Source organism: Eulemur rufifrons, chromosome 7, assembly GCF_041146395.1.
Source record: "Eulemur rufifrons isolate Redbay chromosome 7, OSU_ERuf_1, whole genome shotgun sequence".
Taxonomy (NCBI): Eukaryota; Metazoa; Chordata; class Mammalia; order Primates; family Lemuridae; genus Eulemur; species Eulemur rufifrons.
In genome coordinates, this window is record NC_090989.1 from 237,665,228 (window position 1) to 237,681,365 (window position 16,138).

Sequence of the window (16,138 nt, forward strand, 5' to 3'; positions counted from 1 at the left end):
TTGTTTCTGAAATTTTCACAAATAAAAATACTGAACTCCCAACTAATGATGCTTATTTTTGGAAACAATAAATACTGTGAGGTACAATAAATCCTACAGGAATAATAACAACAGAAACACATTAACAGTTTCCTTTGGCAAATTTAACGGAAGTGAATGCTGATGTGAACATAGAAAATTTACAAAACATGTGAAAAATGGAAATGACATGAAAAGTTAAAACAAAGGGATATTGCTAACTTTAGACTGATGAGAGAAATGTTTGAGGCCATTAAATGCAGAAAAGAAATACATTCTCTTTAAATTATTGTGTATCGTTTGACAAAATATTCCTTGTTTATCTTTTCTTTCCCTCCACTTAAAAAAAAAAAAAAGACCAAAAAAGACAACAAAACAGAGTCTGCAATGCACACCCTAATGGTTTTGGCTGCAGACTGAACTTGAGTAAATATCATCATTTAGTCAGTATGTTGTGGTAGCTGGGGCTGCCGATGTGGTTAACCAGCTCAGGCAACATGTGTAAACATCGGAAACAAAACAAAACAAAAAAGGTTTGGAGAATAGTCTCCCCCTCTTTCTCACTCTCAATTGCTGGTTTCAGGCTTGCTTTCATTTCTCTCTGACAAATCGTGTGGGGAAACACAAAACACTAAACAGTGAGAGATCCTATTTTAAACCCTCCTTCTTCTGGCTTTTCAGAAAGGAGCGTTGCTCAATTCAAGTTTAGCACATGTTTTCAAAGCTTCCAAGTACTGCTGCTGTGAAATGTCTTTTTCATTTTGTCTATCAAGCAGGCCTGAATCATAGTACTACTGCAGAATTTGCAACAAATTAGACAGCCGTACGACAGACCAACCCAGTTCAGACTTTTTCTTTCTTTTAAAGCATAAGAGTTAGGGCCTTGGAAATGAGTGTTCAACTCTTTGACTATATTCAGCTTTGTTCCATAGTGAGTAATTTGGGCTTTTGTATCCTGAAATATTATCCTGCCTCTAAAGAATAAATGCCTTGGCTGTTTCACACCACATAATTTTGTTTTCCTTTTATGTAACTTAACATATAAGCAAGAAGGATGCAACGTTGATTCTAATAACATTCGGCACTTGAAAGAATCACCAAGTGTTTTTTTTAAAAGCGGTTTTCTGGTGGCCGACAAATTGGCCTGTGGTTATGTTGAGTGACTAATTGTATTTTCTTTTCTGGAAACTTGTGCAAAGTTGGCAGTTTTGTGTTAACACTAATACTTTTGTTTGGCATTTGTGCCCTATACTGACCAGACCATTTTTATACAAGTGAATTCTTTAAAAAAGACACTTACTGAAGTATGGCAATAGTTTAAGGATAAAAAAAGAAGCACGGATATTACACATCCCCTTGTAGTGTATGAAAAAAGTGCATGACTGGGTTTATGTACTAGTACAGGACATTTTAAAAAATCAGATCTGTGCTGTAAAGCATGCCAGCACCTCTTTATCACTATATCTAACAGGTAGTAAAAACAAGACCATGTTTAAAAAAAAATGTGCATTAATGCTAACATAAATGAATAGAGCTAGCCAGCAAACTATTTTTTTCCTGCATATCTAACAGCTGGATGTAACTGTAAAAATTAAACAAAAGAGTTAAACAACCATCAATACAATTGTTTTACATCAATGGCCTCTCAAGGCTAAATATTTACAGGTGAATCTGCCATGCTTTAATTGAAGATTCTCCCAAAACCTTAAAGTTCACAAAAGACAACTATAAGAAGTTCCTTTTTGTTTCTTTTTTCTTTTTTTCCCTTTTATTTTTTGCAGGCAACAGTCATGGGTACAACAAATGTCTTTTTGGGGAAGACCAAGAATTAGTCTGTCAAAATTGGGGCTATTTGCACGCTTAGTGTGTGTGTGTATGTGTGTTTAAAGGGGTTCTCTGTTTTCACCACCCACCCCGCCTAATTAAAGATCCCACGCCTTCCCCAAAACTATAAAGGAAAAGTGAAAAAAAAATTCAAAAGCACCTAGTGTTTATCTTTTTTTATCTAAAGAAAACGTGTGTGTGTGTATGTAGAGACAGAGCTTACGTATGTACACACACACAGACGCACCCCCCAAGTACATAAGCGCACACTGACTATGGCAGTTCAAACAAGTAGGCCATCTGGTGAGGGCTGGCATTTGTAGTGTCCGTTCTGAGACTAATCTACTGAAGTGAAGGGAATGTTTTTGTGGAGATTAGGGTTCTGACTGTGCCGATTCCGGCTTCGTACAGAGGAAAACATCATATTGCAACCAGGGACTTTGCACTTGTGCATTTCTCGCAAATGCACAGTTTTGTAGTGCACTCTCAGGGTCCCCTTGTTGCTGTACATTTTGTGGCAAATGTTGCACATGATCCCACCATTGCTCCCAGACAAGCTGCTGAACATAAGAGATCCTGAAACTTCAGCCCCTAGGCTGCCAGGGAGGACAGGGGCCTCAGCCTTGTGTGCCGACTCCCCACTGTCACTCGCGCCGTCAATGTCGTCGAGAAGAATCCCCTCGTCGCTGCCCGCGTCTGATTCTCTAGAGGAATGGATGCTGCTGCTGGACTGGAGGCTGGAGGTGGTGCTCAGGTCGAGGACCATGTAGTCCTCCGCCATGCCCCTCCCATACCCATTTAGGTGGGAGTCTTCAGTCCCTGCGGGAGAGGAGGCGTCTTCCCTGATGTCGAGCCCCATGGGGTGCTGGGCACCATAGATCTTCACCAAAAATTCATCCCGGAGGTCCTTGCTAAGGGAGGGCTGCGATGAGTCCAGGCCCATGTCATCGAGTTCTTTGGTCAACAATTTACGATGCAGATTTATGTTGGCACTGTGTCTAGGAAAACAAGAGGGAAGGGGGGTAGGTGCACAGGGAGTGGGGAGGGGTGAGAAAAAGGAGAGCATTTTAAAATTGATTCAGCTTTCACTAAGCATCAAATAAGCACATTCATTGCTAATTACACCATTCTGAAAGCAAGCATTTTCCTGCATCCTCAGAATCTGGGAGTGAGTAGTATTGGTGGGAGGTGCAATAAGGGTAACTTTCCATAACCTAATTTTTATAAAAGTAAAATTCTCAATGGTAGGATGAATGCAAATCCATGCAACTTTTTCTCAATGACTATGCTGTTAGTTTTACTATGTAGCAGCATTAACTGCAGAGGATCTCATAGCAGAAATTTTAGAATACATATTAAATAGGATAAAAGAATGAAAACTTTCTGCTTGTCTAAATGGATACCCTAAATTTACCTAAAAACAACAAAACACCATTTTTTATACAGCGCACACTGTATTTTGAGGTAGGAAAAGAATCCATATTTTTTAAAAGTAAATTGTCAAGATAATTTAGGTATAACCTCAAAACATAATGAAATCTTCTCCCTCCACCCTCTACCTTTCAAGCTTTAAGTAGGAAAAAATTAACTTAATAGATTAGCAATTTGAAATATGTCTTTATCCTTTTTTTCAGAATGAGTTGGTATCTCAGTTAAATCTAATAATAAAATACATTTGCTTTTCAGAAGTTGCTGCATTTTAATGTTGAAAATATTTTCATCAAGTAATTCTAGTTTACAATCTAATTCTTTAAAACAAAGGCTGAAAAACAAATTAAATTTTAAAATAAAGCCCACCCACTCTTGAAAAAAAAAATCACACTAAATAACAGAAAAAACCCAAAGGGACAAAATAAAAACACAGTAAGTACAAAAACAAAAAAACAAGAAACAAAACAACAAAAAAATCAAGCATGACAATAAAATAGGGTCCCCCCTATTTTAACAACTGGAACCCATACTTCTTAGACAAGCAAAACTTTAAGGAGTGTTTTGCTTGTGTGAAAAAAGACAGAATTTGTCCCAGAGCATCCATGGGGACATCACAATTTACAAAGCCTGATTCGTCATCATCTATCTGAGAACATTGCCTTTGTATTTACATCCCCCGTTTACTTTTAAAGTGCCCTTGGGCATATACCTCTCTCCACCTGTAAAGGCTCATGTGTTTGACAAGTACCTAAATTGAAGCTTACCCTTTCAAAAAAATAAAGCAATAAGTACACAGATAATAAAAGCTTCTCAATACTGGTGGAAGCTCCACATCTTGAAGAAATAATTGTGATAATAGAAATGACTTGAATGGCAGGTATAAAGTTCCAACAAACCTCCTGATTATAATTAAAAAGTATGCAAGACCAAAATGAGCCATTCCATTTGGTGACAAGCATGGCTAGTATTTCCTAGAGATGGTTGAGAGGTATGTGCCTCAGAGACAAGAAAGGTGAGGAAGACTTCTCCACCTTTCCACACAAGACAATATATAGCACTCTGGGTTTTAAGGAGCAGAGGGGCAGCAGCCCTCTCCGCACTGCACTTAGGAAGGCTGAGCTTACCTTGTGATAATAAGATCAGCTTTCTAATCTTTTGCTAAATCGATCACAAAAGAAAGCAAGAATGAGAGACAGAGAGAGAAAGAGAGAGAGAAAGAGAGAGAGAGAGAGAGAGAGAAAACAAATTCACATTCTAGACATCTGGTTTTTAAAAAACTTAAACAATAAAATAGGGATTTAAAATGTTCTGATCACAAAATTATTTTCTGTCAAAAGCGATCATCCCATATGCTGTCCTGATGATTTTCAGATCAGCTGCATAATCCAAAAATCATAAATCAAATTAAGATAAACCAAATTCACAGCATCATCATCATCCACAAATGAGTTCTAAACAGATGCAGATGCATGCAGTGTGTGGGTATGTGAATGATAAACAGAAGTTGTCCCCATGGGTCCCTGCTCTGTCACAGTGATTCCCTGTTTCCTTGGTGTCAGATGGCAGATGACTCCAAGTGCAGGTTGCTAAGCAGAGTGCAGGAAATGCCTACTGTGAAGTCTTTACTTTGACATGTGGGCACAATACCACAGAGTTATTACAAGAAAGTGGAATTAGAGTTACACTATGTACTATTACTCTATTAACAAAATAATCTGCCAACTATAAGCAACTCACAAAATCCTACCCGTTTATTACTTTTAATACCCTTCCCCCGTTCTTAATTTTACAAGTACACATTCTGCAATGACTGTAAATCTAGAACTCTGTGTTGCTTCTAACATATATGCAGTTATCACTTGTTAGGTTCACTGCTGAGAAAACAGCAGCCAGACACACAGCAGTAGCATCAAGACACACTGAATAAGGAAGAATAAATTAACATTGACAAGAGGACACACTGATCACCCAGATGGACACATCTTCCCCAAGATGACTTGTGAAATTACACATCTCCACCGATATGTTACCAGGAAGAGATTTTCTCTTCATTTCTCACTTACAGCAGTAGAAATCTGTAATCTAATTAGATGATGTACCAGCCCTCAATTTCTGTCAACCAAACGATGTGCAGAAATGTGTAGACCAGCTCTGGCACTCTGTTCAACAGTGTCCCTTTTCCGCTGTCAGCAGTACTGTTGGCCTCTGCTAATATAATTACATTGACTTTTATTCAATTAAGTGCCATCCCTCGCTTTAAAAAAAAAAAGCTACTTTATCAATTGATTCAGGTGTAATGCAATAATAAAGATGAACTCATGGCAGTGCATTAGCTCTGCTCTTCATAACTTCAGTACACGGGTTCATTCATGGTAGTCGATTTCCATTATGCAACCACAGTTCAAGAGAATTGATTCTTTTATGTTCATTTCTTAGTCTATTTCATTTTTGTTTAATAATCCTCCTAAATGCCATATGCAAAACACTTGACGTAGGCATGGGAAGAATGGGCTGTGGAAAGTCTGCTGGTTCACCCTCATGATAGTGGGCTTGGAGACTTTCTAAAAAACTCACAGTATTCCTGGGATGGAAAGAAGGAAAGCAGGACAAGGAGGGAAAGGAGAGGCTGAAATTCTTCAGAGAGTACTGATCTTGCCTTACAAGAGGGTAGGGTTCAGCCTCCACGGACAAAAGGCAGTACGTGATTTTAACAAAGACCTATTGTTGAATCAGTCAATCCAAACCATTAACTGTCATAAAATACTGTCCTTCTGAGATATAAAGACCTAAGGTTAATAGCAATTTAAGGAATATTACAAGTTTATTTGGATCAGCAAAACTGAAGAGGTGAAAAGAAAGGGAAGATGGAAGAGACACAGAAAGAACTTTCACCTACTGATAATCAGATGTGGAGAGAAGAGGATCCTAAAATGGGAGGATGGCCGGAGAGTGCTGGAAACAGGAGCAGAACCCCCGAGTAGAGGAAGCCATACTCAGCTGTATGTAACAAGTCGCAGAAAGGATCCATTAAGGAACCAATTTTGAGTTCTCCAGGGATAGAGATGTTTTTTTCTAGAAATAGATCTACTGGTTTGAATATCTACCTCCAGAAAAGAGGGAATAATAATCATTAACAAATATCTACACCAAATTAGAACTTCTTACATTTTACAGTATAAAGAATATAAACGGTATGAAGGCTGTTTCTACTTGCTTGGGTTAGGCAGATGATATATGTGGAGGCAAATTTCTCTTACAGAAAAAAAATGCCTGGGATGGAGATGAAAAATGAATTCATAGGTAGAAAGGGTAAGGATCTAGTCTAGCGCAGTAGTACTTATTAAGCCAATAGTCCAAATTTAGCTTCAGGAGGGTCACTTTCAAGAAGAAAAACTAAATCTTATTCAACCTGGTGTGTCCTATAGATCAAGTAGAATACCATGCACACAGGAGATACTTAAACATACATTGATGTGCCTTTAATCAATAATATGCATGAGTCTTAAGGAAGCTTTTCCCAAAATACACTGTAGAAGGGAAGAAGACAATGATCCCAAGATAGGAAGCAAGTGATGGAATATTTAAGAAAACACAGTGGTGACACAATAAAGGATAATTCTGACACTCTTAATACCCTAGTGTGGTGCGAGGGGGAATGACAAAATTAGGCCATGTAAAAGCCCTATAACTTGGGCTATGCTTGGAATTACAACTGTTCCTCTGAACCTTTGTACTCTTTCCATTCTGTGAATTTATCAACTGACTCCTGAAAACTAAGATCACCCTTAAAAGCAAAAAGTTATAAAGCCTTGAATTGGGGAGAGGGTGTCACAAAACCAAACTTCTTTCTTCTTTGAAATGCTGAGGGAAAGTACTCTTACTGGACTGAAGTGGGCTACCAGTCTTTTTCTCTTTCTTTGATGAAAACTCTACCATGCAACCACAGAAGACACAAAATTCATCAAATGCAGTCAGGTAATGCAAGTATCCTTTAGCGGAAGAAAAGTCTTGGACTTTTCTTTTCTCACGTCTCCCTTTCCCACTTGTTCAAATGCCCAATTTGACTTAATGGGATGTTTAACCCATAAAAATTAAAATAAAAACAAAACCAGATTTAAAATAAAAAGTGTTTTGAGGTTTTAAATTTGGTTTTGAGATACAGGGAAGGAACTTTAAAAAAAATGGGCTCATGGAAAGACTTCATCTCTTAAAAAAAATTAAATTAAATTAAAAAGTCTCATGACCAAATTAGAAAATCAGACTGTGGCAGTTAAAAACTGAATAGAGAATTAAGCCAGAGGTTGCATGAAATGTTCAACATCTAATTCTTAATTTTTAAACAGTTTTGAGCCATTCTAAACTTAGGGAACTGAAACAAAACATTAATACTTGATAATTAATTTCAATGCCTCAGGTGAAAAAGAATTGACGCCCACTCTAGATTAGTTTTTGCCTTTATTTTCCTCTCAACTGTCATTCAACATTCAACACACATATATTCCCCTAAATTTCTCAAATAATATTGTCTAGAATGATCACAGTGATGTATTCATAGCAGATACCATGTGCGTATTTATGTATATCTGTATATATATATATATATATATATGTGTGTACACATATGTAATATGGCGAGAATGAGAGAGAGAAATTTATATCCAATCTAGGTAAGTCTAGTTGTGGAAATACTGAGTCAACAACAACCCTGAATAGAGATGTAAACCTGCTATCCAAAACCACAGAAATGAAAAATTAGAACCTCTGCCTCTCATTAGTTCTATTCTTATCTGGATTGCTACAACACTATCTATTGTACTCACCTCAAAATTTTTATATTACCATTTATTAGTGGTAGGATGCTTATGGCTCTGTGAATTAAATGACTTTTTGACCCTATGCCCTTCTGTAAAACTAGTAATTATTCGACAGGCTCTTCTTTAAAGATTCTCTCCAGAAGATCTGAAAACCATCCCCTACCTCAAGAAGAAAATTCAACATAAAATTCTAGTGAGTAATGCTCAAAAAGCCCAAAACATAAAGAAGTACATATTACACGTAAGAAATAAAATCTAAGCAAATTCTTGCAAATTAAAAGAATGAAACTCAGTCATTTCAATCCCTTTCAATATAAAACAAATCATCCATACTGGTCACGCAGACAGTTCCCTCTACATTCAAATTATTCACTTGAAGATAAGCTCCCACAAACTCTTGAGGGGTTTAGCTAATTTACTGCACAGATACGGCACGTCTGTTGTAATAACAGGTAGGATGTATTGGTGTCGACCATTTATCAGAATTAGACTTCTTTTCTCAATTCACAGTGAATTATGCCGCCTACACGACTCCCCTCTCTCAGAACCTGCCATCCCCTTACGGCCCCTAATGTGGCAGGCAAACAAAATTGACAGTCTCATCTTGTCAACAAGGGGCGATTCTCCTGAGAAGCCATTTAACTTTGCAGAGGAAGCAATGTATTAATGTGCCTGTCCCAGGAATGTTAATCATCTTCAAGCTTCCGATCTAACTTTGACGTGAACGAAATCACCAAATTTGTTTACTAAATGAATCGTAATATGCTAATAAGCATGACATATATGGAAAAGCCAAACAGATGGTTTGTTTACTCCACTTTGCAACTTTATAAATGTTGTAACTCTGAAGATGTTACTGAGAATTATTGGTTTGTTGGCAGAGGCAAACGTGCCTTTTGCATACTAAATCTGGTGCTACAGTTAGAAAACAATTTGTCATTGCTGTGGAATGCATAAAAAATGTTAATGCAGTGATGGCATTTGGGAAGGCAGATTGGTAGATGGAATATGTGTACGCTGGATGCTCAGGTTAAGTGTGGAATTGATATCCAACAGCCCTGTTCCCTAACCATTTTACTTTTGAGTTGTATCTGACACATCGCATCCAGGAGGCTTCTCGAGGGTGCTGATTATTCAATAGATACCTGTTGCACCGTAATGTGAGATGAGTGTGTTACACTGTGAATAGGATTATGTTTTCACAGCATGTAAAAACGTTCTCAATCAGGCAGCTCATATGGTCCTTAGTTTACTGGTATTTTTGGATAAGAAAAAGCAAAGCCATGAGCCTTGGAATCTTTTAAGATTTACTGAGAATAAATCTGCACTGTAAGTTTGTGTTTTATATTTGCCCTGGATGAACTAACCCTCAAGCCTTCCATCATCCCTTGTTTTATAGTCTGACTTATATAAAGAGTTTAGAAGATGTATTTCCAAAATAATAGGAATGAACTTTTCTCTTCATATTCAAATTTTTCTTCCCTTTTAAAAGCTTTTCTTTTCTAACGTGTACAAAATAGAACATCAATTTCTTTCTGAGATGGTTTTCAAAGAAAATACTAAGAATAAATATTCAAAATGTTTTATATCATTAAAACAGTTTATGATCTTCTTAAAAGATGACATTCTGGATGCATGAGTTCCCCAAGGAAGGAGACAATATTCTGTAGGACAATCAATATAATTATTTAGCTATGGCCTTATCTAGAATTCTGTGCTGAAAGTGAAACTAGTAAAGATACCTGAACAAAAAGAATGAGCATAATCTAATTTACATTTTTGGTTAAATAATGTCAAAACTGCCAGCTAAAATATGAAAACTTCAGTTACTAACCAGCAATGCACCTGTGTTACTAACATTTCAATTCTTAGAAACATTCAGATGATTTTTATGAAGTTCCTTTTACTTTTTATTCACACAGGCATAATCTGAAATGCAGAATTTTATATTAAAGAGGCATTTATTTCTCTGGTTGTTATTAACCACTCCCTAGTCCTACGTATACATATTGAAACTACCAGTAATCTTGTGAGATTTCTTTGTGCATCACCATATAGAGATGAACTTTTACCCTTCTGCAGAAGAAAAATGAGAGCAAAGTGATCTAAAGAAACCACTGAGTTCATCCTGCTGCCCTAAGATCACTTTGAAGCAAGAAACGTTAGCGGCTGTCCCAGCCTGGCGCTCATGTCTCATTTGAAACATCTCTTCATTCCTGACCAACAAAGAAAATTTCAATAAAGTACTTTTACTGGTTTAACAACAGTGAGCTCCTGGGATTGTCAAAGTGCTAAGCTTTTTCCAAGGAGAGAAGAAATCAGCAGCTCAAATATAATTAACCTTCCATTCTCAATGCAAACTGCCACGCATAGGAGCTCTGCTGTCTATTAGTGAAGTTATAATGGCCAACAGGCAGAAGCAAAATTGGTCAAAAAGTTGGCTGCTGCTGTCATATTTTTGGAATTATGATTAATGGCACTAATAATGTGGATGATTACTGATATGTGTATCTCCAGCAGTTTATCATATTGCTCTGGCTGCCTACGTCCACAATAAACAGGATGCTATCATTTACCTCTTTATTGAAGGCAATCCTTCTCTTGAAGGAGCATTTTCTAATTACTTCGTAATGTTTTATGTCTTAAACATTTTGCAGCTCTGGACCTTGCCAACTGCTTCGTGTCTACCACTGATTAATTACTGAATGTTTAATCAAAATTTAGAACCTAATGTAGTCATTTATGAGCACATCGCAGTGCCAAAGTAGTTAGGCTTTACTCCCAAGTTTAGAGAGTGTTGGGTTCAAAATCAAATCCCAGTCATGCGTGAGGATCCAAGAATTTCACCTTGGGTGCTCTGAGGTTGCCAAGTCCATCTCCGCTGATGAATGGAAGGTAATCTAACTACAGGGTAAACAGCATCTTTACCTACCCCCTGTATTTCCCTTTCCTCTTTCCCTGATTCCCTAACCAACAGAGCACCATTGTGAGCTGTTTCTGAGAACAAGAAGGTCCTCGTGAATACTCGTCATGAGAACGTAGTTTTGAAGTGGTTAAACAAGTGAAAAATAATTTGCTGGGACAAATACATAAGTTTTTTTTTTAATGTGGATTTTTTATGGTACTGTCATACAACCATTCACCGATGAAGTTAAGTGTTTTTTTAATACCATTACTGAACTGCTGAAATGGATGCTAATATAGCTTGGAGTGCTAATGTCAAGTCCTGGTAATAAAAAAGACAGACTGCTGAATGAAATAATTTCAAGTAAAAAATAGAACAAAAGTGCTCTCTCTCTTGCTCTCCACTTTTATTGAATTGGGACTGACTGAGCCAATTGCTTTAGAAGTCTGTAAAACACAATTACGAGTGAGCGGACTGACCCACCAGTGCCCCCTCAGTGACAGAGCAGACTAAAAAGGCAACAGAGCTAGAGTGGCTCCCCTCAGCTGGCCATCAGACCTAAGAGGCTCCTTCTGAAGGTCTGTTGTTCTCATTGCCCAAATCTGTCTTGCTTCACTTACAAAATCTTATTTCCGATCAATGTGATGGAGTAACTTCATACATCACTTTCTAACATAGAGATGTCTATCTTGGCAATTAAGGATGATCTGTCTTTTGATATTTTTATTTATGGGGGTGGTTATGTATAAACACACATATACATTATGTGGATGCATTCAGATTAGAACGTTAGCATAATTTTTGAATGGCTGGTAATAATTCAGATTGATATACGCAACAGCAAAATTGAGGCATTGCTTACGTATGTTCAGTTAGAAACACTTGGCTTTTTTTTTCTTTCCTAAGGTAAAGTCAAAATTAGAGCAAGCAAGAAAAAGAATTAAACTGGAAGTGGGTAACATTTTCCCCCCTAGTTAATAAAAGAAGTAATAAACTCCATAAAGTATTAGAGTTAAGATCACTAACACTTTAAGCATAACAGCTTTTTACCAGGAATTTACAACTCCTGTTTTAATTCAAGCAGCTTGCATTAGGACATAAAATCTAGGTATTTTTTAAAAGTGTAGTTTTATGTGAAATAACTGAAGAAAAATTATCCTTTCTTAAAAAGTATTCTTTCTTCCTCTTAGTTTGTCTGCCTCTCTCTCACACACATCTTGGCACACAAGAATCAAAGTTACTGAAACCCCTTTTTATGACATTGCAATTTTTTGGCAAGGGTAAACTTTCATATTCTGCCACATTCATTTATTTTAAGCTCATGGCAAAAACATTATTTCTGAGAAGGCTTTAAAAAATGCTTCATAGCTCAATCTTTAGTATGGAATTTGAACAGAGAAAGAAGAGTATGCCCTCCTATTAGCACAACCATATAGGATCATTTATAGCCAGAGAATTGGTAGAAGCCTTTCACCTAAGAGACAAGTGAACTTACCAAGGTTATACAAAGTAAATGTTAATGTATGTATGCAGTCTTAACACCCTCTTCCAAATGGAAAATGGCCTGTTTTTTAAAATGAAAAGACTTGTCTACAAAAACAAGTATCTCAAGTGTATCCTTGTGTGTAAGACTGACACCAATAAAATCTATAAGCAGGTCAGAAAGATCCTGTGGATCAGAGGGAGGTGGAAATCAGGAAGACCCTTTCACAGTGATCCCCTCATGAAAAATACTGCCTGTGCTCTCCGTATGTGCATTCTAATCTTTTTCCTGAATTTTCAAGATAATTGCTGCCAAGAATAGTAGCTTGCCCCTTTCTAGAGAAGGTAAAAATGAGGGCTATAGACAAGCATTATGTTTGTCCAGTGGAAGTTATGAAGCTACAAGAGATTTAATATTAACTCCCATCAATAGAAATTTGTAAAACTCTCTTTGCATCATGAAAGGGAAATTGTTTGTCGGCCATGAAGCTTTGTGGTCTATTTGGTATGCAGTTTTGAAGACAGTGGAAGTGACTGGTGTGGTTCTTGTAGTGGAGGAGTGAAAGGTCAGCAGAGGCTTAAATGAGCTTGTCTTGCATCCAGCTGGGCCAGCAGGAGGTCATTAGGAAGATGGGAGGCTCACTTTAGGCTTGACAGAGTCTCTCCCCATGATACAAGGAGACCGTTTTGCTCACTGCTCTTCTCCCAATATATAAAAAGAACCCCAGGGACAGGAATGACACTGAAGTTTATCTTACTACCAAAGTTTTGCTTGAGGAGGGCAAAACTAGCAATTACTCAGGAGGGGGATTTATTTTGTTTGTTTGCTTTTGATGGAAAGTAATGGAGATAAGTACAAAAGGTCTATTGATCTGCTGGCTCTATTGTGAAACCAAATAGAGTAGCAGGGAAAAAAAATCTCTTCCTTAACGTTTAACAAGTCAGAGGGCTTGCACAACTTTACTTTATAAAAGAATTTTAGAAATAGAGAATTGCAGTTAGATTGGCAAAATACAGGAAATGAAACAGCTAATGCCTTAAAATGTTCTCCTCTTGGAGAGGATTAACACATTGTATTTGACAGCTAATTATATTAGGGCAAATATACTAATAGTCATCTTGAATTGGTGCTAAGTGGCTCATTTCTTGGAGGTATTGCCTGGTGAAATCATGTGTATTTCTTGAAAAGCTCTCTCTAGAAAAAGTTCTCTATAAGTTTCCAAACATAGAGAAAGATGGAAAAAATGGATGCTGCTATGCTGAGAAGGTGATAACAGGAGGCAGGTAACATGTTTTCACATCTTCACCTCTGTTGTTAATGTATGCAGTGGCTCATCAGAGGTAGCTCATGTTAATTTATTCCTGCACACCTGTACAGGGCTGGAAGTCAGGTAATAAGACAAGTAAAAACTATATATCTTTGTTTTTTAGCTACAGCTACCCAGAGGCCTATATAGAAATAAATTTAGTTCTGGAGACATCAGCAGTTTTTAATAAACCAAATACAGATGTTTTACTCCATACAAATAGAGAAGTTTACATGTTTAAATCTGGACTGATTTAACTAGCAATCAAAGAGAAGGTTCACACTTGGCACCAATGGTTGCCTCATATTTATTTATAAATAACCCTAAGCAAATATTATTTTGTTTTTAAATTTATTCATGTGGCTGAATCACCTTTCCTATACCTTAAAGATAAAACATATAGGCTTACCTTTCAGACAAAATTTAAGACAAAACTTCACAATTAGTGCCCACTGTACTGAGAAGAAGGGAACAAAGATTGTAAAATTCACATAAGATGAAAAACAAAGAGATAATTACTTATTTCCACACAGAACATTTAGTTTCTGACTACAAAGTCTTCATTTTAGTTGAGGGGGTTTTAAAACTGCCAATTACCATAACAAATATAAATAAATTTTAACTTATTAGCAAATGATAAGGAATGCTAGGAAAGAGGACTGAAGGGTATTTATTTGGTTATTTTCTTTTTCTTGAATAAAAACCAAATGTAATTTTTAAATACAGGTGATCCATGGCCACTCGGCCCTCCTGGGGATCAAAAATCAAGTCAGAGAATGAAAAATGACCAGAGGTAAACTATTTAATAATACCAGCTAATTCTGAAGATGATGCTCTCTTTAAGAAAATTTCCTTTATGAAGACCGTGTAGGTTCCAGGCCAGTTAGTTAGAATTTCTTCTTCCCAGGGAAGACTTCATATATATACTTGAAAATGGAGGGCCAGCCTCCTGTTCCTTAACAGAACAGCCTATCAGTAGCAGAAAAATCATGGGATAAACAAGAAGGAAAGAAAGGTGTTTGAAATTTAATACTACACAATGTTAGTATACACTCAAACACTTTAGCAATCAGCTTAGAGTACTAGAGCTCTTTACAGAGAAAATTATTTACATTTCACTATCACTCAGAATTAAAATTATTCTAACAGCTATCTAGTGACCAGGATGAATTGGACTTTGTGTATATTAGCTTGCTCTTTGTCATTAGTGTGGAATGGTCCTCTTGGCTTTTGAATTTATTAAACACACACTCATTTACAACTATACAGAAAAGGATACCTTTGACACTGTTGCTTAGAATCCTCAGCTCTAACAAACCTTGCATGTGCCCTTCTCTCTCCTCCTCCTCTGTCACTTTAGACAAAACACATTCTTGCTTATCAAAAAGTCTTTTAACTTGATCTTATAAAATCTAGAAGGACTGTAAGCGAAAACCTGGAAATCTTTGCTAACTAACTGCCAAACCTAAAACACAGTATTTAACATCTTTCTACTTCCACTGTACTAACATACCTATCTGGAGACCAAAAATGTAACTCCCTCATGGATAACCATCCGGAAGAAGCCCAGGAAGATCTGTGTAAAATTCCTGTAAGGTGTTCTAATCCTGAAGACAAGAATGCTGCTTTTATAAACAGAAGGAAGAGGGTAATTCTGTTAGCTTTACGACAGGCATCCTAGAAACCCTATAGCCTTGCACACTTTAGTCCCCACTCAAAATCCCCTCTAATGCTTTATTTGCACAAGGAAGACATTCTGGAGTCACGGATGGATGAAACTGAGACTCTGGGGAGAGGAAAGAAATGGGCCTGAGGACAGTAGGATTAAAGACAAAGGACGGTTTCTCCTTGGGAAGGTCTGTTGGCTCAAGAATCATGTCAAACACACACACACACACATACACACACACACACACACACACACAAATAACCTCATTTTAGCTTCACAGTGAATTAAAGAGGAAAAAAAAATATGGACACAACTTCCTGGGGTTCTTGTGACTAATACAGTGAAAGTGAGGAGGGAGGAGAAGGTAGGTCTAAGGGATAGATCAGAGATGTGATATAAGAGGATTTGTGAACAAAGAGATTAAAGCACAGGTTGACATTAGTTGATGAAATGATGATAAAAGGCCAAAACAAGAGTGTAATTATGTTTCACAGTCCACTCTGCTGAGATGTGGGAAGAGGCTGGTACTCCAAAGGCACCACAGTTTCTGTTTACTTGGTGGTAGCTAAACTCACATCATTATATTAACTCAAGTCATAGACTCAACCAAGATTAATACTTTGCTTCTTAAGAAAAAAAAATGTCAAGATTAAAGTATCAGAATTTTTGCTGTTTTTAACCTGGGACC

At 37.0% G+C, this 16,138-nt stretch overlaps 1 protein-coding gene across 2 annotated transcripts in view; it reads right to left on the bottom strand.

Annotated features, from left to right (window-relative positions):
* Nucleotides 1-2,179: 2,179 nt before the first annotated feature.
* BNC2 (basonuclin zinc finger protein 2) overlaps nt 2,180-16,138 on the bottom strand; it is a 276,551-nt gene continuing 262,592 nt past the window's right edge. For both annotated transcript variants that reach the window (XM_069474221.1, XM_069474220.1), the window contains one exon: nt 2,180-2,840. In XM_069474221.1, the coding sequence (XP_069330322.1) occupies nt 2,180-2,840 (661 nt within the window). The remainder of the gene's footprint in view (nt 2,841-16,138) is intronic.